This window comes from Ursus americanus, chromosome 30 (assembly GCF_024610735.1).
Source record: "Ursus americanus isolate L20-20 chromosome 30, mUrsAme1.1.p, whole genome shotgun sequence".
NCBI classification, from domain to species: domain Eukaryota; kingdom Metazoa; phylum Chordata; class Mammalia; order Carnivora; family Ursidae; genus Ursus; species Ursus americanus.
This window is the reverse complement of record NC_142156.1, coordinates 8,426,606-8,449,131: the sequence shown is the minus strand read 5'-3', so window position 1 is coordinate 8,449,131 and position 22,526 is coordinate 8,426,606. Positions and strand designations below refer to the sequence as shown.

The 22,526-nt window shown below is 51.1% G+C and overlaps 1 protein-coding gene across 1 annotated transcript in view; it reads right to left on the bottom strand.

Annotated features, from left to right (window-relative positions):
• Positions 1-12,687, bottom strand: part of SSH1 (slingshot protein phosphatase 1) — a 59,164-nt gene extending 46,477 nt beyond the window's left edge. The window contains exons 1-2 of the mRNA XM_045791502.2: positions 12,474-12,687; positions 7,643-7,683 (exon numbers count right to left, since the gene is read on the bottom strand). Coding sequence (XP_045647458.1) covers positions 7,643-7,683; positions 12,474-12,542 — 110 coding nt within the window. The 5' untranslated portion in view covers positions 12,543-12,687. The remainder of the gene's footprint in view (positions 1-7,642; positions 7,684-12,473) is intronic.
• Between the last annotated feature and the right edge of the window lie 9,839 nt (positions 12,688-22,526).

Below are 22,526 nucleotides of genomic sequence, written 5' to 3'. Positions count from 1 at the left end.
TAATTTACATGGCAGCCTGCCATCTCCCAGACTCCGGGGGCACAGTGGGGCGGGCCACCTCCCACGTGTCACAGTACTGACTCTGCCCCAAGGTGGGACTCACGACACGCCCCCAACCCCCCCCACAATCAGTCGCATGCCTTGAAAATGGCTCCTCCGGACTCTGATTAATCCTATTTTCTTATTGCAGCCTTCCTTGAAGCAGACGACTTGTTCTGGACCTTCTCCTAGTCTTAGGAATTTTCTAATAAGCAATCCAAATCCAGAGCTCTGACCACAGCACAAGGTGCGCCAAAGGCAAGTTCTGAAGGTGGGAGTCCATCCTTTCCAGCCTGCTCCCGAGAGCCAAGGGGAGCTGGCCCAGGGCTCTGCAGAGGAGTGCGTGGGTCCAAAGGGTCCACTTCCTCTCAGAGGCTGCGCTAGTGTTCTCCACGTCAGGGTCAGACCATAACCCTGACTTGGCTAGACTCCCCACAAATGTATGACCCTGACCTCAGTGCTGGAATGAAGGAGAAAGTCTGGGCAGTCTGTTACAAATCTACAGCAAATGGTGACAAGTACAGTGCAACAGAGGACAAGACGGGTGGGTCTGAGGACTCTCAATCTTGGATCTCGGGGCCATAATATAATCTCCTCTCTTCACTTTACAAAGGAGTAGGTGGAGGCCCAGAGATGTCTAGTGACCTGCCTAAGGTTGCACAGCAGATGACATGTCTCAGGACAGAACCTAGCTTTTCTGACCTCCTCTCACAGCTTTGTTCCACTTACCATAAGGGTGACTGGCGGGACCAGCGTCAACCACGAAGGAAGAGCTGGCTCGAGCATTGCTGGTGTACGCACGGGCTCCCCTGGCGCACTCGGTGCCTGGGAAGAAGGAGACCAGGGCCCTGTGGCACTCTTTTGAAGTCTAAGTACTGGTATTTCAAGAGCTTAATGAAACCTACTAGACTCTGAGCAAAATTCATTTCAAGTTAACCTTAATAAGAAGTTTAATTAAGTTCCAACGGAATCAAATTAACTCTTTTCCTTCGTCCTCATCTGTCCCCACTCTAGAAGGAGTTTTTCTAACAACCACCAAGAATTTAACCTGCCCTGAAGGCAAATTCTGATTTGAAAATCAAATGTCCCAACACACCAGGAATAACACCTGAGTTAAACTGAACGGAACAGCAGGACAGCACAATAGCCCCAGAATTTTAAAAGTCTGTGTACCCCAATGTGGAAAACTGGGGGTCAGTGACAAGCTACTGCCTATAAAGCCAGGGGGACAGGAAAGGATGAGCTGAACACAAAACTGCATGTCTCCTGTGAAGGCCCGGACGGAGCAGAAAGGAGGAGACATGGACTTCTGAGTCACAGTGACCTGCACTCAAACCCTGGCCCTGGCCTCCCACTGGCCTTTTCCAACTGTAGTTTCTAAAGTTGGGGCTGGCAGCCCCCCCACCCCGGAGGCTTGTGACAATGACGCAACCTGTGAGCAAGGTTCCAAACCCAGTGCCTGCACCTGCCGTAAGCAGGAGCTCCTCCCGGTGGCCGACGGGGAAGGGGGACACATCACACATCTTGCTCTCGGTGGGGCTCGCCGGTGCAGGGGGGTCCGGCGACCTGCTAAAGCACACAGCTCACGGCGGGTCCCCTAGGCTCCAAGCAGAAAGAATGGCTGCACGGCGGCGGTTCTTCCGGGGGGACTCCTTCCTCTGTGCCTCCTGGCGAGAGCCCCAAACTATCGGCAGGAGGGCTGGCAGAGGTAGCCCTTGGGTCTGGGGTGTGAGGACAGGTTTCGGAGGGAGCCTGAGGGTCTTGCCTCCATCACTTTATGCTACAGGAGGTCAGGCCAGCGGCTCACTCTTCGAATCCACAGGATGGGAATCAAAATGGCGCCCTCCTCACAGGAGGTCTGCGTAAGTTAAACGAAGTAACACAAGCTCGGCGACTCACAGAGCCGAGCGTGTTTGGAGGCTCCCTTCCACATCCTCCGTCCCTGCTTCCCTTTTTCTTCCTCGCACTTACTCACACGCTGTTAACGTTCTTGTATCTTCCTTACTGCCTTGTCTTCCCCAACGGAATGTCGGCCATGAGGGCAGAGGTCTGTCGAGTGCACTGCTAGATTCCCAGCTTCTACAAGAGTGGCTGGCACGGAGTAGGTACTCTGGAAATATCTGCTGAATGAATGGCTCATAGCAGACAGGTTAGGACACAGGGGTGCCGCAACTGCTCTAACCACCTATGTTGCCCAAGAGCACCTCAAGTTCCTCCACGTGAAAAAGAACACAGTAAAGTCACTCTATGACACCTTGGTGGCCCAACCAGTGTGTGCCAGGCGCTGCAAGGGTTGAGGCCAGGAAGGCCCTGTCCTGTAGCTCAAGGCCCCGGGCGCAGGAGGGCCTCAAGCTTGGTTAGCTCTGCTATCACCATCTTGAAATTCTTAACCATTTTTTAACAAAGGCCTCCACAATTTTCATTCTGCACTGGGCTCTCCAAATTAGGCAGTCGGCTCTGCTAGTGAGGGAACATTTATGTACGTAAGTAAATATACAACAAAGCAAGTCCCAAGGAAATACGAAGGAGAGAAAAGCGCACGTGGGAAGGAAAAGGAAGAGCCACGAATCACAACAGAAGCTGGCCCCTGAAGGAGGTACAGTTAGGGGTGTTTGTTCAGTGTTTACGACAGTGAAGACGTTCACGGAGTTATGACATTTGATTCTGACAACAACCCCACACACTGTGTAAGGTCTGGCCCACGGCCTAGGTGAGGTGACAGATGACAGAGGTGAGAGCCAAACCCAGGCCTGTCCCCTAAAGCCAAAGCTCATGGAGGGAGATCCAAGGATCAATGCAGGTGGTATTTCAGAGGACAAAACAGTCAAAGTTGGGGGTGAATCCAAGAGATGCCAAGCCTGAAAGTTAAGAACAAGTGTGTGGGCAGTCTGCAGAAAGAACGTTGAATTCACTGGCGTGATGGTCAAAGCCTGCAGGCTCGCTGGTACTCCTGACCTCTTCCCTTGAGGACCCTGACAACATTCCTCAGTTAGCATCACCTTTACATAATGTACCCACAGGCTGAGACCAGTGGGCAGAATTCTGAGAAGGCCCATAATCCTAGCCCCTGTTGCCGGTGGCCTGGGTGAGCCTCTATCCTGAATGTGGTGGGACCAGGTAACGGAGTGGGACAGTTGCTCCCTTCAGGTGACAACTGTATGGGAAAGGTGACGGGACGGTCACTCCTGGGATGGCATTCCATAGCCATAGATCCTCGTGTCGGCCTTGAAGAAGCAAGCTACCATGACCTCCACAGCTGGAAGAAAAGGAATTCTGCCAAAAACCACGTAAGCTTGGACGAGGACCTGATGCTCAGATGTGACCCCGGCCCTGGCCGACACCTTGAGACCCCAAGCAGAGGACTCAGCTAGACCATGTCCAGATTCCTGACCCGGGCAACTGTGAGGCAATGACAGGGCATTGTTTTGGATGGTCCAGTTTGGGCTAACTTGTTACACAGCAACTGCTAACGCATACAGTGAGCCGCTGCAGAACTGGGATGCAGGGGTGCTTGACGCCCCTCGGCAGGACTTCACCGGACAGACTATCCACAGAGACAAGAAAGGCCAGGCTGACCATTGAGAAGGGCAGAGAGGAACCCCGTGGGTGGACGGGCATAAAAGACTGAATGGAGATGGGGAAGTGAGGACATGGGGAGTAAGGCCATGCCCACCCCCAGCCCACCCCGCTGCTGTGGGGGAAGGAGGAAAGGCACAACCACACTCCAGATGGTTATCAGGACACTGGGGGCCTCTGGAGAATTCCAGGTCACGATCCAAAGGGGAAGGGAGCATGGAGAGGTGCAGGGAGGTCATAGTTTACCACGGACAGCACACGAAACAGAAGACAAAGTCCTGCTGCCCTGGCCCCAATATCTGCCTGGGTAGGCAAGAAAAAAAATTAGAAGAACTCTAATGAGCATTTTCATACGCTTGACTTGGAAACTCTGGATGGAAACAACAACAAAAAAACATTCACTCCTGATCCACCCTCTGGAAACAACACAACCAGATTCTCTCCCCGGGGCCCCGCCTGGCACATAAGCGCTTACGTCTCATGCCAGACTGAGGCAGCTCCCAGGATGGCGAGGGAGCCAGGAGCCGCTGCCAGCAAAGCCATCTGCTCACCAATTCCCACAGTCTGAGAGGCACAGCATCCAGAAGGGGATTGCTGGAGGCCGGCGGCAGTCTGCACACACAGAGGGCAGGGGAGAGGACACAGAGATCTAGATCTCCGTTGCTCTCATCAGCCAGCTGCGTTCTGGGCAGGAGGTGATCAGCTCCTGCGAGGTTTCCCGGAAGGCCTTCCGAGAAACCGTCTGAATCCCGACACTGACTCTGCAGAGTGTGCTTTCCTATTTGCATCTTACAGGGATGCAGCCAGGATAAGGCCGGGGCTGCTCCAGGTCACGGAGCATCCACGGTGGTGGCCCTCCCAGGGGCCCAGCGTGACAGAGTGGACACCGCACCCACAGGAAGTCCTGGGCTGTGAACTGACACTAATACACACATCTTATGGGGACCAAACGTCATGATGGTTCTTCCAGCCTGTCATGGGCCTGGCTCCGTGCGAGGAGCCCCACCCCAGCTACTCCACGACCCTGAAAGGTCGTAGCTGTGTCTGTTTGACAGACGGAACAAAAGAGACCCACGAAATGCAGTAAGGCACAGAGGCAAAAGAGCTCAGCCGCTGGGGTAGGAGCCAGATTCTGAACCTAGGTCTGCCTGGCTCCAAACCCCAGGCTGTCTCCTCCGCACCTCGCTCTTTCTCATACGGGTGTGCAATATACCGCAGGGCCAGAACAAAGTTATCATATTTCAACTGTCGAAACGTCCTGCACAGGCAGGGAACTAAGGCCCTGTCCCCTAAGGGAGATACCACCAACGGTGAGGGATGAGACAAAAGCACGTGCACCAGCCACGAAGGGCAGGTGTGGTACCTGGCCCACAGAGAGGAACTAAGAGTGACCCGCCAAAGAGAGGGACATCACAAGTGTCTGGGGGCGGGACTGAGCTGGCCCAACAGGAAACGGAACTGGCTTCAAGACAGAGCTCAGCCAGGGAGTGGGACTGAAACACAGCACGTGCGAGAGCAGGGGGGCAGGAAGGGACAGCAATGGAGGGGGAAGGTGGAGAGCAGGCAAGACAGGATGAGAGCAAGAGGCACAGGGGTGCTCAAGACCGTGTCCATCTGATGGTGGGGACGAAAACCTGAGCGGGAGGGAGGAGTGGATGGGATGACGGCCTTACACAAGATGGGGAGTGATAAGGACCTGAACAGTGGTGCCAACAGGGGAAAGTGGGGAAGAGGAGCAGTGAAGACCCAGAAGACCACCCCATGTGATTCGGCCATTTCCTGTCCATGGCTGAGTCAAAGAGAACTCCCGAAAGATGAAAGCTTTCATGAAGGGTAGACAGAGGGGACTATTCTGCTAGCCCAGAGAAATCCTCTCTCCCCTAGGCAAGCAAACACCACGGACTACTCCATTATCTCTTCTTCTAGAAGCCTAGACAGCAAAGGCTTGAAAATGCACATCAACACATGGGTGAATGCGTTGCAGTCAAAGCTTAAATCAGAACACCAGAATTTCTCCTGTGCAGCTACGGGGGTTGGAAAGCAGGATGGTGTCATCTGCCTAAACATGGGGAGTGAACATCAAGGTTGGGGGGAGAGGGACTGAGAAGGGAACCCAAGAGGACAAGCTGAGAGCCCAGGTCCCCAGCTCCAGGCCAGGGTCTCCCAGTGCTCACAAGGGCATGGGGGGGGAGGCCTGCTGGGGGCAGTGACGAGGGATTCCCATGGTCAGCACACATCGAGGGGGCACCACCCCAGGTCAGCGGGACTCCTTGGTCCTGGTCCCAGGACCAGTCTCCAGAATGGCAGGGGTGCCATGGCAAACTCAGGTGTTGGAAGCAACAGAGGCCTCGCTTCAAATTTAGTACCTGCCACGTGCAACCTTGGGGCTCAGGTTCCTCCTCTGTAAATTGGGAAAAACCCCCTCCTAGCGTGGTCGAGAAGAATAAATATGGCAATACACAGAGCTGACTTCCCTTCCCTTTGTGAGGTCCACTCCAGCTCCCAACTGTGCAGGGAAAGGGCCTTTTACTGGTAGCCACGGTCCTCACATTTTCATATCACTGCTATCTGTGAGTTATTAATTGAAATAATTCCAAACGCTATGCTGTCAGGTAATTGAGGGAAATTTGGGGGGGGGGAGTTTTTTGCCCCAAAACAATCTAAGTGAGGGTACGAGCCCTGCAAGGGGAGGGCGCAGGGATGGAAGAAACTCCCACTGCAGGGCAGCACTGGAGGGAGGCTAGGGCAGGAAACACACCTGCAGACGCAGCCGCTCTTGTGGCCTCCACGGTGGTCAGCAAACCCTTCTTCCAGCACTTCCTCCCCCAAAGAGCCTCCAAAGAGCAGACTTCAACCGCTTCCCCTTGTTGCCTCCACCCAGAGCCAAGCGCAGAAAAGTCTGCTCTACAACACGGCCCATGACTGCCCCCACTTGGGAGTCCGGCTGATTCCAGCCTTTGAGCCCTGACCCAGACCCCGAGCAACCCAACACCCCAGGTGACAGGGTAAATCTGTCATTGTCCCCAAAGGGAACATTAAAATGAGGACCCAGCTACTGAAATAAGACCGCTGTGATTTTTGCAGGCTATTATTTCCTTGCACGTATCATCTTTAGAAATAACGTATGCCACAATGAGAGTATCTTCCCTCCTTTCACTGAAAGACACAGAACCTTCAAAGACACGTGAGTTTAACCAGGAGAGCATTCTGCTCTCGGTAATGAATGGTGGACCCCAGTTTCTGAACGCACATTCCCTTTCCCAGCTGGTGTTCCTCTTCCTCACGAGATGAAACAGATTTTTCCCCCCAAAGAACAATATCCTTGAAACTCTATTGACCTTTTTAGACTCTAAGAGTCTGAGTTTAAGACCGGTGCCTTAGTGTGCAGTACATTATATAATAAGAATAGGTTATATAACGGAGTGCAAAATCTTCTGTAAACAAAATACCCAAAAGAAGGCCTTTATTTTTGGAAAAGAAAAATAAAAATGCCTTTGGGGTCTACTAGTGAATATAGCAGCTAAGGACTACAGCCTGAGGAATTTTTTTTAACAGAGCATACCGAAAGATTTCTCACAAGCACACAAAAAACACCCCACCTTGAATGAAACTCAGGGGGTGGGAGGTCTGTTTCAAATCAGTAACGTGCTTACCTCCGAAGGAACACCTTCGACCAAAAGCCGGATGGTAAAGCGAGAGCATATGACAAAGAGTATTTTTTTAAAACGGTAAAATCTGGAAGTATCTAAAGATGTTCAAAGTGGTAAAGCAAGGAGGGTGGTGGAATCCTGGCACCAATTCTCCTTCTTTTCGACATGTTATACAACGTTATGAAAGCTCTTTATGGTTAAACACATTCACAAATGGGAAAGCACCACCTCTGTTCATGCTCGTGGTATAATTTTCACAGCCCTCGCGGAACACGCTGGTGTATTCTCTTCCGAGGGTTCTCCCTTCTGGAAAGGAACAAGAGTATTTCAACCTGCTGGGAAGAAAAGACTGAGGAACAAAAACTGAGTCTGCTTACCTGAGGTTTACCTTTCGCTCTTCATCGCTGCCAGCCTCCAACTGCAGAGAGAGAGAGAGAGAGAGAGAATGTCACACCACAGATGCCACTAGCAACGAGCCTCAGACACAAGTGTCACGTTTTCTGCTCCGATGTCTGAACAAGATACAGACGTCCAGGAAACCCAGCTGCGTCCACACGGTCGCACCCTTTCCTCAGCAACCCCGCTCCGCTGTCCCTCTGAGAAATTTCCGTGGAGGGATTTTTCAGGCTTCCCAGCATTTATCCACATTCCTCCCACAGTGTCGTGCACTGATTCCTGTTGACTCAACTCCTACCTAGCACGGGTCCTCATCACGCTCTTCTCAACTTGCCAGGGTTGTTCTGGATCTCACCCTGTTTTTTGTGTTGTTGTTTTTTTTTTAAGATTTTATTTATTTGACAGAGAGAGAGAGCCAGCGAGAGAGGGAACACAAGCAGGGGGAGTGGGAGAGGAAGAAGCAGGCTCCCAGCAGAGGAGCCTGATGTGGGGCTCGATCCCAAAATGCCAGGATCACACCCTGAGCCGAAGGCAGACGCTTAACAACTGCGCTACCCAGGCGCCCCTCACCCTGTTTTTTAAGGGGAGCGGGGGCGGGGGGGGTGACGTTTTAAGAGGAATCTATTTCCTCCTTCAAGCCAGGCAATAGCTGAGTGAGCAATACCATTTTCAGCCCTGGCACACGGGTTTAAAGATAAAGAAGAAAAGAAAAGAAAAACCACTCCAGGCAAGTCTTTCAAGATGGAAGGGGGCCAGGAGCAGCCTGTCTGTCTGTGGGTCTCAAAAGCTCTTGGTGGTTCTCAAAAAGGCTTAAATGTTTAATACAAAACTTTCTAGGCTATTGGTTTATTTATATGAGGGAAAGAAACGGACATTTAATATTTTCTAAAAGTTTAAAGGCCAAGAGGGTTAGAATCTAAAAGTAACTAGGACTTATGCCCAATTGCAATTTTTCTTTTTTTTTTTTTTTTGCGTTCAATGAGAAAGCTGAAATAAGAACGGCCCCCCCCATCCCCAAACAACTCTGCACTGCTGAGACCTGGCATGTTTTGTACGTTCCACAGAGGAGCCCATTGAAGAGGAAAGAGAAACCTGGAAAGCAGTGATCCCTGGGAGAGATGCAGGGCTGAACGAGGACAGAGACCAGGCAGGAGCCAGCGGTGATGGGAAATGGGTACAGAGCTCACGTGGGAAGGGGTCTGAAGAGCAAGGGACACAGAGCAGAGGGGGGCAGTTTCAGCAAAGAAGGGGGTACACTGGAGAGTCCTGGGGCCCCTAAACGTTACGAAGATACGGTATGTGCAGTATCGTGCAGAGGCGGGCACTGGCGGCCGGTCAGCGAAGTTTTCTCACGCTCCCTACCCCACGGCAAAGGAGAAATGGAACACATCAGGCGAGGCTGCGTTGACCACAGGGCCGTGAGCTTCCGTCCCAGAGCGAAGCATAAACACCGCACACGACCACACACACTCAGAAGAGAATGTCGGGTCTAACCCAGTGGTCCTCACATGGGGATGCTGCTTCTCAATGGGAGGACACCGGGCAACGTCTGGGGCCTTTTCTGAGCGGCTGCTACCGGCATCTAGTGCGTGGAGGACCGGGTGAGGCTAAAGACACCGCAGCTCATGAGATAACCCCGCACGACAGCGAATTTTCTGGCCCCAACATCGGCAGTGCCAAGGCTAAGAAACCCTGATCCAACCCCAACCCACCGCCCCAGCCCCGCCCCCCCGCCCACAAAAAGACACTGGAGATCTGCCCATAAAAATGAGTCACCTTGAACATTTGTCAAAAATAACAATGTTCCAATCCATTCCTCAAAGTTATTGATTTATCTGCTGTGGGGCTTTCTGCTTGTTCTCACAAAGGAATGAGATAAGATTAACAGTAAAGTGACATAAATGAGATAATTAAAGATGGAGGGGGGGGAGGGGAAAATTAGGAAAGGAGAGCTGCTTTTGCTGGCCAGGCCGATTTCCCTCTGTTCCCACGCCGGACGGGCTGAGTCAGGAAACATTTCGAATGCATTTCGAGGAGTGAGGAAGTGATTTAGGGGTACCGACCTCAACGACATTTAATTCTTGGTCATTCTCTGGGATTCCCGGGAATGAAATGGAGGCGGCGTGCGGTCAGTTATTCCGGGGAAGAACACACGTAGGAGGGAAGCCAGCCCTTTTGCATGAGCTGAGGCCCGAGGAAGGTCAGATCAGAGGCACAGCCGGCCTGGACCCACGTCTCCTGAGTTCACAGGCACGTGCCTGCTCTCTCTGCACTGTCTTGCTTCTTCCTGCCTCAGCCCATCTGGAAGAGAGCCTCGCCTTCCAGGGAACATCCCAACCTCGGCTAGTTCACTGGGCAATGCTGCTGATCTACTGAGGGAAAACAAAGGGAGCTGAGGGGGGCCTGGGTGGCTCAGTCGGTGAAGTGTCTGCCTTTGGCTTGGGTCATGATCCCAGCATCCTGGGATCGAGCCCCATGTCAGGCTCTCTGCTCAGTGGGGAATCTGCTTCTCCTGCTCCCCTGGCTTGTGCTCGCTCTCTCAAATAAATAAAATCTTTGGGGGCAAAAAGGTGGCTGAGTTTTATTCTCATGTTTAAGAGGTCACTGGCACTTGGTAAAAGCAATGCTCTATATAATAATCTGAAATGCGTCTCGTAGAGATGACCCAATGTCCAACAACATGTGATACATCCATACGATGGAATATTATCTGGCCATAAAAAGGAATGAAGTATTGATCTGTGCTACGACATGGGTGAACCTTGCAGACATCATGCTAAGTGACGGAAGCCAGACACAAAGGTCACACATTGTAGGATTCTGCTCTTATGAAATGTCCAGAATGGGCAAATCTATGGGGACATCAAGTAGATTGGTGGGAACCTAGAGTTTGGTGAGAGCAGGGTGGGGGTGCAGAGAGGGGGGCTGCAGATGGTGGTTAAGGGGCGTACGGTTTCTTTTTCGGAGTAATGAAGATTTCTGGCCCCAGATCGTGGGGACGGCTGTGCAACCTTGAGAATATACCAAAAGCCGCTGAATCATACACTGTGAAATGGTGAATGGATGATATATGGATTATATCTCAGCTAAAGATAACATAAAATTTAAAAAATGTGTCTTGGACGGGAACAGATCAGGTGTAAGCTACACAGGGATCGTGGGGCTTAGAATCCGACACAGAGGCTAAGGGTCCCTCTATAGAAGGCCTTACTGAAGTTGAATCCTTCCATCACTTCATGGTTGAGAAGGGAGTATGAGACAAGTGCATGGAAGCACTCTGCCCAGGGCAAGACGGTGATGGAGGAGAACAGATGTCCATGTGGGCAGGAAAAAAGCCATTGCAGCCTCAAGTCTCAGCTGCAGGAAACTGGCCACCAGTGTTCTTTTCCCCGCACTTGACTTGCAGAGGAAGGACTATGAGAATCCTGTCTGCAGACAAGGTAACTCATTAACAGCCTCTCCAGGAGAGGAGGGGGCTCTGGGGGGGTTCACCCCTTACAGCCACTCTGAAAATGTTCCAGCTGCTCCTAGCAGAACAAGACCGAAGAGCTCCCCGGGCCAGAGGCCCGCAGGACAAACAGGGCTGCTACACCAAAACCAGTTCCTCTTCTCTCACACAAACCTTTCCGTGTTATCAGTCAACTTCCCCCACAGAGCAGGGGCTAGACTGGGGCTTAGATGCTGCCGGGGCCACTTCCTGGGCCTGCAGGGCCTCTCCTCCAGCCTTCTCTCCCTTCTCTCAACAGTTCCCAATCTCCTCCTCCAACTGCTCTGTCTTCAGGCCAACTCTCAGTCTTGCCATGGAGTTGAGAGCAGAGGCCATAAACGGTTCTCCAAGAGAAGGTGGGAGAGTGGGGGACAACAGGGTCAGCCCTGCAGCTGCCTGAGGCCCCAGGCGAGTGCAGCCCAGGCCAACTGCAGACTCAGAGGACCCATTCCCCAGTCTACCCCAGAGCAAGAAGGACCGGCCCACACAGGCCTGATCTCACGCAGACACACAGAAACCCGCAAGATGCAGCGATGCGATCTCAGCCCCCACAATGCACCCGTGCAACCACAGAAACCCCAGAATCAGCCCCAGCCACACAGCCAGATAAACACAAACATGCAGTCTCGAAAGATATTACAAAAAGGAAAAATCCAGACTCGCACAAAGACAAGACACCCAGTCACAGAGCGCCCTGCGCTCACCCAGTCGCTGTCACACAGTGACACGGGCACCCGACAGGACAGCCACTCACACCATGAGGCAGCCCTCCAGGGGCATGCAGTCCGGGAAACAATCTCAAACATTCACAGGGGCACCCCCGGGGGGCCTCCGTCACAGCATCAGGCAGGCACTGTTCCCAGCAGACAGGCCACAGTCACGCACAGACTCACGTACACAGCCAGGCACACAGGGAAGGGGCCGAGACCAGCCACAGGGCCACAGATCTCGGAACCAGCATCTCCCACAGTCACCAGTTAGAGGAGTCCCAGTGGCACATCCAGTCTCCCACACTGTCACCCCCAGCCGGGGATCAGTCACACAGCTCATGCACAGCCACCCCCAGACAGAGGTCACACCCGCAAACAGCCTCGCTGAAAGTCACCCCCAAACAGAGGTCACAGCTGCACACAGTCACCCCCGGACGGCGTGACACTCTCGGTCTCCCGCACAGTAACCTCAGGCCGGCTGCCCCGGCAGGGTCGCACCGCGGCCCCCACCCCCGCCCCGCGCAGGCCCCGGCGCCCTCCGCCCCGCACTCACGGCCCAGGCCTGGAGCGGCGGCGGCTGCTCGGCCGGGCCGGGGCCGCGGGCCCGGGGCTCACCTCGCTGTTGCTGGCCGAGGAGGAGGCGGCGCTGGGCGTGGGCGAGCGCTGCAGGGTCACCAGGGCCATGGCTGCGGCGCGGCTCAAGCGCGCCGCCGAGGCCTCAGGCTAGAGCCTCCGCTGCTGCCGCCGCCGCCGGGGCCGGGCCCGGGGCGCTCCAGCAGCCGCGCGCGGGCGGCCGGGCCGAGCCGGGCCAAGCCGGGCCGGGCCCGCCCCTCCCCCTCGGCGTCCGCCGCCCCCGCCCCCCGCCTCCCGCGCCGGCGCGCGCCGGGCCCGGAACCCTGGGGGGCGGGGGGGCGGGGCGGCGCGCGTGCGCGTGCGCGGCGCGGGAGCTAGGAGCGGCGGCTTGAGGCCCGGGCCGGCCAGTCACGTACCCCCGCGCGCCCAGCACGCACGCCTCCGCCCGCGCGTCCGGCCCCTCGGGCCTGGAAACCGGGGCCGCGCGCTACCGGGAGCACTTCAGCCCCTGGAAGCTCGCCCCGCGGCGCAGGCGGGGATACCGAGGCCCGGCGACTGAGCAGGCAGGGCGGCGCAAGAGCCAGGGAATAAAAAGCCAGACCGGCAGTCTGCAGAAATTCATTCATTCATTCATTCATTCATTCATTCATTAGTGAAATATTGAGGACCTACTAAGTGTCAGGTGCGGAACAGTCAGCAGTGCACCAGATTGAAATGGGCCTATCCTCAGGGATTTTACAGGCGTGAATTAAATTGCCGGGCACGTTTAAAAGTTACTTTGCTACTATTTTTATATGAATTCTATGTGTCCATGAACCCAGCCAACTCCTTGGGAAGTCAGGGAAGGCTTCTCTGAGAAAGGGACATTTGCTCTGAGGACTGACCAAAGAGCCGGATTAACGGGTGAAGAGAGGGCAGGCAGCCCTGGGACTTGAGGGGGAACACGGCCTGCACAAAGGCCCGGAAACTGGAAGGAGGTTGTCCATGAGAGGCCAGGGCCTAGTGGAGGAAGCAAGAAAAGAGTGGCACATCGAGGTGCGCTCTAGAAAGCTCTATGCTGCTGGGTACAGAATGTGTGGCAGAGGGTTTAAGGGAGACCAGGGAAGGGGCTGCTGCTGCCCTCTTGGGAAGATGTGACAAGTACGCGATGGAGAGGTGGAGTACTACACAGTCAGGTGGTACTGGCTTGACTCAGTGATAGGAAGCTTCTCTCTGATTTCCAAAAAGTCCTCCTTCTCGTCTGTCTCAGTATGCACACGGCACAAGCACCCACAAATGGCATGGTCCAAGCCTGCATTTTAGCAAAGGGCTCCACCTGCCAGCTCATTGGCCAACCAGAAACCCAGGCAGACTTCTGGATCCCTTCCCCAGATCCAGGGGCTGGGAACTTCTGCTTACTCCCGGGATCTGGCTCTCAGCACCATTCATATTAAAAGTGGTTCTCAGTGGGGGCATTTCAGCCCCTATGAAGCTTCTTTTTTTTTTTTTCAATCGTAGGAATATTTTTGGTTGTCTTGCTGATGGAGACTGGAGAGCCACTGACATTTAGAGGGCAGGAGCCAGGAATACTAAATGTCCTGCAATGCACTGGAGAGTCTGTCCACCCCAAGAATTGCTCGATTCCCACCGACACTTGCATCGGTGAGCAACCCATTCATAATTCTCTGAAACTAGAACCTAACTCCGTTTTAGATATCAACACAAAGTCTCTTTCACTGAATTTTCAGAAATGCAACTATGTTTAAGTAGAGGGAGAAGTATCCTTGGAGAACTTTGTCTGGAGTTGTTCACCATTTGGGAAAAATGTATGGATGCCAGCACCACTCCTAATATTAAAGTAGTTGACCCAGCAAGTTTGCACTTGTAGCTGTGATCTTGGCCAACAGGTGGTCATTTCTATTTAGTGCTTATTTAAAAATATCAAATATAAGACAGAACTGGGGACAAAATTCAGTTGAAGGATGAATATCTTATTCTCAAATCCAAACATATTCATTAAAAACAAGACACAAGTTTCTGAGACTTTCCTGCGTCCTCCAGGGAAGTTGTGCCCAAGTATTTACATACTGAAATCCATGTTTTGCTAGGATTTATTTCTCTTGTATGTCTACATTACAGTCAGTGCATTATGGATTTGGGGTTTTTAGACCACATATGTAGGTCGACTTTATTACCTGTAAATTTTGTTCCCAGTTAGTAATCATTAAAAACTATTTGTAAAAGGGATGGGGGGTTTTAAGGTTGAGAGCCTTAGTCCAGCGTTTCTCAAATTCAAGTGTTTGAAAATCCCCTGGAGAAAACAGATTTCTAGGCCCCGCCCTCTAGAGTTTCTGATGCACTGTTTTCAGTCAAGGCTGGAAATTTTGCATCTTTAACCATTCCCTGAGGAAACTGAAGATCCCGGTCTGGGGACTACAGTTTGAGAACCACTGCCTACACAAATGGCAAGTCATCCCTCTGCTCTTCCCTCTATTTCTTCCACTCCAATTTATCAAGAAATCTGTACCAAGATCCTGTCCTGTGGCATTGGAAGGCATTAAACCCCCCTCCCCCCACTTTTCCGGAGACTACCTCTACCTTTTCTCACTTCCTCCCCAAGCTGGGAGGGTGTCTTCCCTCCCACTACTAACTCCTGCCAGACACCACCTCTAAAAAGCCCCTGGTCCAGGTTCAGGGTCCTTTCCAGGATCCCATAACCCCCATCCTATCCTTGAAGACGAAGCAAGTGTTATCGGGCATCGTCATAAGTATCTCTGTCTTGTCACCTGGTCCCTAAGAAAAATCTCAGGGGCAGGGCTGGGACCAAGGTGAGGTGACAAAATTTAAGGGGGTACCAAACCAAACCAAACCAAACACCCACAAAAAAGCCAAACCAAAAAACCCCACCCTGATAAGTAACCTGAGAAATATTTTCATGCAGCTTTTTAGGGCATCAAACTTAATGCCAAAAATCCATGATGAACAAAATATCCACATTTACTGATTTTTCCTTTTGCCTCCAGACTCCAGTAAGGCACAGGAAGACACGTCTACTGATCCTGTCCTGCTTTGATTCTGTCTTGATTTCCAGTTGTGCTCACTCTAACCTCCTGTGCAAACAGCCTGTGGGCTTGACTCAGCCTTGGCCGTAAGAGGGATGGGGAGGGGAAAGGAGAAGTGAAAGCTATTTTCAGCTATTAAAAACAGCACTTTATTATTCGCTGTCTGCTAGGTGTTATGCAAAATGCTTCGTGAGTATGCTGGGGACACAGTTTATTAACATGTGAATGCTCCCACTCAGACTCCAGGCTCACCTCCTCCAGGAAGCCTTCCCTGATGGAGGCTGGATTCCGTGCCCCTTCTCTGTGCTCCTGTGGCCCCAGTATTCCTTTCTGGGTTGGGCTGCTTTCTTTATTTCTTGTCACCACTGTTGTGATCCTTATTTCATGGATAAGGACATTGATGCAGAGAGTTGTCACGTCACACACCCAAGGTCACACAGCTAGGGAGTGGGGAAGCTGGTGTGGTGAAGTGGTGAAGATCATGTTTTCCACTTAAGAATTCAAAACAGGGGTTCTTCCAGAACTCTATGGACAGTTCTCTTTTTTTTTTTTTTTTAAAGATTTTATTTATTTGAGAGAGAGAGAATAAGAAAGAGAGCACAAGTGCGGGCGGGGTGGGGGGGGGCAGAGGCAGAGGGAGAAGCAGATCCCTGCGGAGCAGGCTCCACCCCAGGACCTTGAGATCCTGACCTGAGCCAAAGGCAGATGCCTAATGACTGAGCCACCCAGGTGCGGGGATAGTTCCCGTTTTAAAGCAAACTAATTTGCAATTCCTTAACTATTCGGAATTGAAATTCAGAGGTAATAAAGCTTTGGTAGACTAAATAATGGCTCTCCAAAAATGTCTGTATCCCAATCCCTGGAACTTGGGAATGTTACCTGACATGGTAAGAGGGATTTTGCAGTTGTGGTTAAATTAAGGGCGTTGAGATGGGGAGAGTATCCTGCATTATCCAGGTGGGCCCGATATAATCCCAGGGGCCTTTATCAGAAGGAGGTAGCAGGAGCAGGGTGAGCAGAAAGAGATTTAATGACAAAAGCAAGAGGTTGGGGTGATGCAAGCAAGACCCTGAGCCAAGGCCTCTAGAAGCAGAAAAAGGCAAGCGAATGGATTCTCTCCACTCATTGTCTCTGAAAGAACTCAGCCCTACTTGATTGTAGACTTCCGGCCTCCAGAACCACAAAAGAAAAAATTCCTGTTGTTTTAAGCCACTATGTTTCTTGTAATTGGTGATAGCAGTCATAGAAAATGAATATAAAAATCAACCTGCATATATACTGTAAGAAAAAAAATCATTATAATGTCATAATCCAATATATTCCAGTCCCTTCTTGGATATTATATTATTTTCTCACTTACTCGTTCATTCAACACACATTTATGGAGTGTCTCTGCTGTCCATAGGAATTTGGGGTCCATGAGTGAACGAAACAGTCACTGTGTTTGGAGGGCATAGCCAAACAACATATAAGCAAATATATTTGCTATAATATATGTCAGAGATCTTGTGCTTAAATAAATACCGGCAAAGCTCTTAGAATAAGTCAGGTACAGATAAAGGTCAGATATATGAAAGAGGGTGTCAAGGAGTGAAAAGGGTTTGAGAAAAAAACAAGACAGACCAAGGGGTGAAGGGTGATGGGGAGGGCTATTTAGGCAAGTGGTCAGGGAAAGCTCTGGACAAGGTAACATTTGGGCCGAAGAAACACACGGCAACCCCACCAGGAAGGTAGAGAGCTGCTGGGATCCGCCTGGTTCAACCTGGCGTCCTGACTTGGGAGCTGTGGAGCTCCGGGTCAGACACTTCCTTATTCCGAGGCTCCCCTTCCTCCTCTGTCAAATGGGACGAAGAATGACAACACTTATTTATTTCGAGGGTTGATTGTGAGGATCGAACGTGACCAGGAGCATCAAAGGAACAGCCATCTGTCCTGCTCATTCATGTTACCTCGTGTAGTGGGTTGAACTGTGTCCTCCCCAGAAGACGTCGAAGTCCTCACTCCCAGGACCTGTGTGTGTGGCCTGATTTGGAAATAGGGTCTGTGCAGATGATCAAATGCAGATGAGATCATTAGGGTGGGCTCTCGTCCAATGGCACTGTGTCCTTCTAGGAATTTGGACACAGAGGGAGACACACAGGGAAATTGCTATGTTGGACTTAACGCTGCCATAAGCCAAGGAGCCCCCACGGTCACCAGCAAACCACCAGAAACTAGGAGAGGAACATGGAACATATTCCCACAGCCCTCGGAAGGAGCCAACCCTGGCAAGAACCTCATCGCAGACTTCGGGCGTCCAGAGCCACGAGGCGACAGATTTCTGTTGTTTAAACCATGTAGCCCACGGTACTTGGGACAGCAGCTCTAGGAAACTGATATACCTAATACTATCATTTCCTTGGGTGCAGAAACTGAGGCTTAGAGCAGAGCCGGTATTGGAACCCAGGCCAACCAGCCCCCAGGGGCCATGTGCAGGTTGTCAGCCTTTCTAGCCCAAGAGGGAACAGTTTGGATGTGCCCCCATGTGCAGGGAATGGTGTTCTGAGACCGAAAGGCTTGGTCACTGGGCATGGTGTCCAGGGATGGAACTGGCCGTTGTGGGTATCCAGCACTGCTGGCCAAGGCCACTCTCTCTCTCTCTCTCTTTTTTTTTTTTAAAGATTTTATTTATTTATTTGACAGAGAGACAGCCAGCAAGAGAGGGAACACAGCAGGGGGAGTGGGAGAGGAAGAAGCAGGCTCCCAGCGGAGGAGCCAGATGTGGGACTCGATCACAGAATGCTGGGATCACGCCCTGCGCCAAAGGCAGACACTTAACGACTGTGCTACCCAGGCGCCCCAAGGCCACTCTCTTAGCAGGTGATGGGCACCAGTGGCCAGGCAGCCCCGGAGCGCCATGTTCCTGGATGTTGGCTAAAGGCTCCCTTCCTCCACCTACCCCCTGCTTTAAGCTGTGGCTTTTACCTGCTAGGTGGGGAGGCTCTGCCTGCGTCCGGGCAGCCCCTCAGCTCTCCAGTGGGTCATCCATAGGCAACACATGCTCTATCTATGCTGACCCTTCCTGGGCCTTGGAACCTCAGCCTGTGAGCTGGACTGATTAAATGTTCCACGAGAGGGGATTTGTTAGGTAAATGTGGGCATATGCATATGATGGCCCTTCTAGAAGGCCCTCCATATCCCCATCTCCTGGTACTCCTGCCTCTGTGGAGCGCTCTCCACAATGAATAGGGCCAACCTGTGCAATCACAGAGGTGACGGGGTGTGAACTTCTGAGGAGAGCTCATACGTGACACTGTGGCTTCCATCTTGCTGTCTCTTGGATCACTCCCTCTCAGGAAAGCCAGCTGCCATGTCATGAGGACACACCCCAGCAGCCCTATGGAGAGAGGTCCTCATGGCAAGGAACTGAGGCCAACAGCCAACTGAGGCCAACTGAGGCCAACAACCAGCATCAACCTACCAGCCACATGACTGAACCACCTTGAAAGTGGCTCCTTCAGCCCCATTCAAGCCCTTAGTGAGACTAGAGCCATGGCCAACATCCTGGCTGGGCCTTGAGAGAGACACAGCCAGAACCATCTGGCTAAGCTGCCCCCAGTTACCAGACCCACAGAAAAAGTATGATAATACATGTTTATTGTTTTAAGCTGCTAGAGTCTGAGGTAATTTGGTATACAGTAATAGAAAATGAATACAGTAACCATAAAAAATATGTCATAAAACAAAGCACTGCTGCAGAAAGATTTTTATAAAATATTAAGTGGGGGAGGGGGGAGTAGGTCACCATATAGTATATGACAGGACCCCAGTTTTGGAAGAAAAATATGAACTGTTAGAAAGCTACCAAAGGACAAAAAAGGAGACATACATGGAGACATGGAGAAGCTTAAAAAAAAAAAAAGATTTTATTTTTAAGTAATTTCTATACCCAACGTGGGCCTCAAACACACAACCCCGAGATCAAGTGTCACATGCTCCACTGACTGAGCCAGCCAGGCGCCCTGGAAAAGCTTTGTTTTTTGTTGGAAAGACTAATTATAGTAGGATTATCAGTCTCTCTATATTAAATTAAATGCAATTCCAATGAAAATCCCAACCTGATTTTTGGAGTGTTAAGGAGTCCTGACAAGAGATAACAGAACAACCTAACATTTGTTGGGCCCCTGCTGTGCATTGCATCCTCTGACAATCACTATTTCATTTTAATTCCCCAGTAGGATGGGGCACCTGGGTGGCGCAGTCGGTTAAGCATTTGAGGTCAGCTCAGGTCATGATCCCGGGGTCCTGGGATTGAGCCCCGCATCAGGCTCCCTGCTCAGTGGGGAGCCTGCTTCTCCCCCTCCCTCTGCCACTCTCTCTCTCTCAAATAAATAAATAAAAATCTTTAAAAATAAATAAATAAATAAATAAATAAATAAATAAATAAATAAATAAATGTTTTTTTAAAAAGCCCTCAGAGGTTCTTAAACGTCTGTGCAAGTAATTTATAATAAGGGTCAGGGAGGGAAGGCGGAAAGCAAGGCTTCTATATATGACATTAATGGCAGAGACCATGAAGGAAAACAAAAAGATGAATAGATTTGACTGCAAAAAGTTTTAAAATCTTTGTACGACAAATGGGGGAAAATATTTGCAACAGAAGGGGAAAACCCATATATATTAAGGGAATTCTCACAAATGAGTAAGAAGAATAGCCAACTTGATTCAAGAGAAGAATGAGCTACATACATGCATACATGCATACGCACTTTGTGAAGAAATCCAAAAGAGGGGGCGCCTGGGTAGCTCTTGGGGTGCCCGGGTGGCTCAGCCATTAAGCACCTGCCTTCGGCTCAGGTCATGATCCCAGGGTCCTGGGATCAAGCCCCGCATCAGGGTCCCTGCTCGGCAGGAAGCCTGCTTCTCCCTCTCACACTCCCCTTGCTTGTGTTCTTTCTCTCGCTGTCTCTCTCTGTCGAATAAATAAATAAAATCTTAAAAAAAAAAATCCAAAAGGACCCATCACCATATGAGAAGATTTGCAGTGTCACCAGCAGGGCTGGAACGAGGCTGAGGCCAGTGGTGGGGGCGGGGGGTTGGGCAAAACGTGGGCGGCTTTCACTCTTGGGGTGGTGCAGGTACGAGGTGCACACCTCCTTAAATCTGTCAGTTGAGAGCTCGAGCCTTTCTGGAGGGATCAACATTTTAAACATGCAAACTCTTTGGCACAATGATTTCATTTTTAGGAATTGAGTCTAAGGAAATAATGAGACGAGTGTGCCAAGAAACACGTTCAGGATATTTCTTTGTAACATCGAAAAAAAAAAAAAAAGTATACGGACAACCCCATAGGGACTGACTTGAAAAATGGTCATATCCATAGACAGTGGTACCTGTGGTCTGAAAGGGGTGCTGTTGTTCTATGGTTGCATGGAGAGAGGTTCAGGACCCACCATACCGATACGAGAACAGGACAGGAGACAGCACAAACACCAGGATCTCATTTTGTCACCGGGATATTCACCCAACATTCACGGCCCCTGTTTCCGAGTGGTGGGACTGGCCGCGGGTGATGAGTACTTTCTTCTTCTTTTTTTTTTTTTTTTTTTTATTTGACAGAGATAGAGACAGCCAGCGAGAGAGGGAACACAAGCAGGGGAGAGGAAGAGGCAGGCTCATAGCGGAGGAGCCTGATGTGGGGCTCGATCCCATGACGCCGGGATCACGCCCTGAGCCGAAGGCAGACGCTTAACCGCTGTGCCACCCAGGCGCCCCGATGAGTACTTTCTTCTTAACATCTCCTGGGTGGTACACATTTACAGAGGTTCTGCTGACCTTCATACTTAGAAAAGTTAAAAGAAAACTCAAGTTTATCTGAAGGACAGTAGCTACGCGTTAACTTGTTCTGTAACTTCACTTGCCCCATGGAGAATTCTGCTTCCTGCAGGGAATTCTCCCGGTGAATGATTCTTTCGCCTTAACCAAGAGTATTTCAGAGCTGCTAGGAGGCTGTGCTGTTTGTTGACCAGCCACTGGAACAGGAGAACCTTTGACTCCTACAGCTCCTCCCAAATACACAGCAATTTCTTCCAGAGGTCCTTTTTGGGGGGCTTTTTGGGGATCTTCTATCAGCGTGAGCAGTGAACTTCGGGGATTCAGAGTAGTTTCTTCAGGGCGATCACCGAGACCAAGTGGGCCCTATATTGAGTCTGTGGGACTTCCTTCCTTCTTTCCTTCCCCCCTCTTTCTCTCCCTCCCCCCTCTTCTAATTGTGTCAGGGATAGCGATCTCAATTTTAAATGCACAACTGGATGAATTTTTACATATACGTACATTCCCATAACTACCCCCTCATTAAGGAGCATGTTTCCAGCCTCTCAGAAGATGTCCTTGTGGGGCGCCTGGGTGGCACAGCGGCTGGGCGTCTGCCTTCGGCTCAGGGTGTGATCCCGGCGTCCTGGGATCGAGCCCCACATCAGGCTCCTCCGCTGTGAGCCTGCTTCTTCCTCTCCCACTCCCCCTGCTTGTGTTCCCTCTCTCCCTGGCTGTCTCTATCTCTGTCGAATAAATAAATAAAATCTTTAAAAAAAAAAAAGAAGAAGAAGATGTCCTTGTGCCCCAGTCTGGTCAGTGCCTTTCCCAGAGGCAACCCATCTTCCCACATCCTCTATCACTATTAATTCGTTTTGCCTTTTTTCTTGAATTTCGCACATGTAGAGCCATGTTGAACGGGTTTCGTCCTGTATGGGTTCTTCTGCTCAATACAGAGACTCTGAGGTTCCTCTAGGCTACTGTGTGTGGCAGCATTCGACTTTTTCATCGCTGCATGAAATTGTGCGAAATTGTGCAAAAACGCCACCATTGGTTTCATTCGTTCTCTAGCTGATAGATACTTGAGTTGTTTCCACTTCCGGGGCTAGGAATGTTCTTGTACAAGCCTTTTGGTTGAGGTGTGTTTTAATTTCCCTTGGGGTATGTGTGTAAGATTCGGGGTTCCTGGGTTTGGGGATAAGTGTGTATTTAGTGTTAGTGGACACAGGGAACAAGTTTTTGAACCGAAGGAAGGGATGATCAT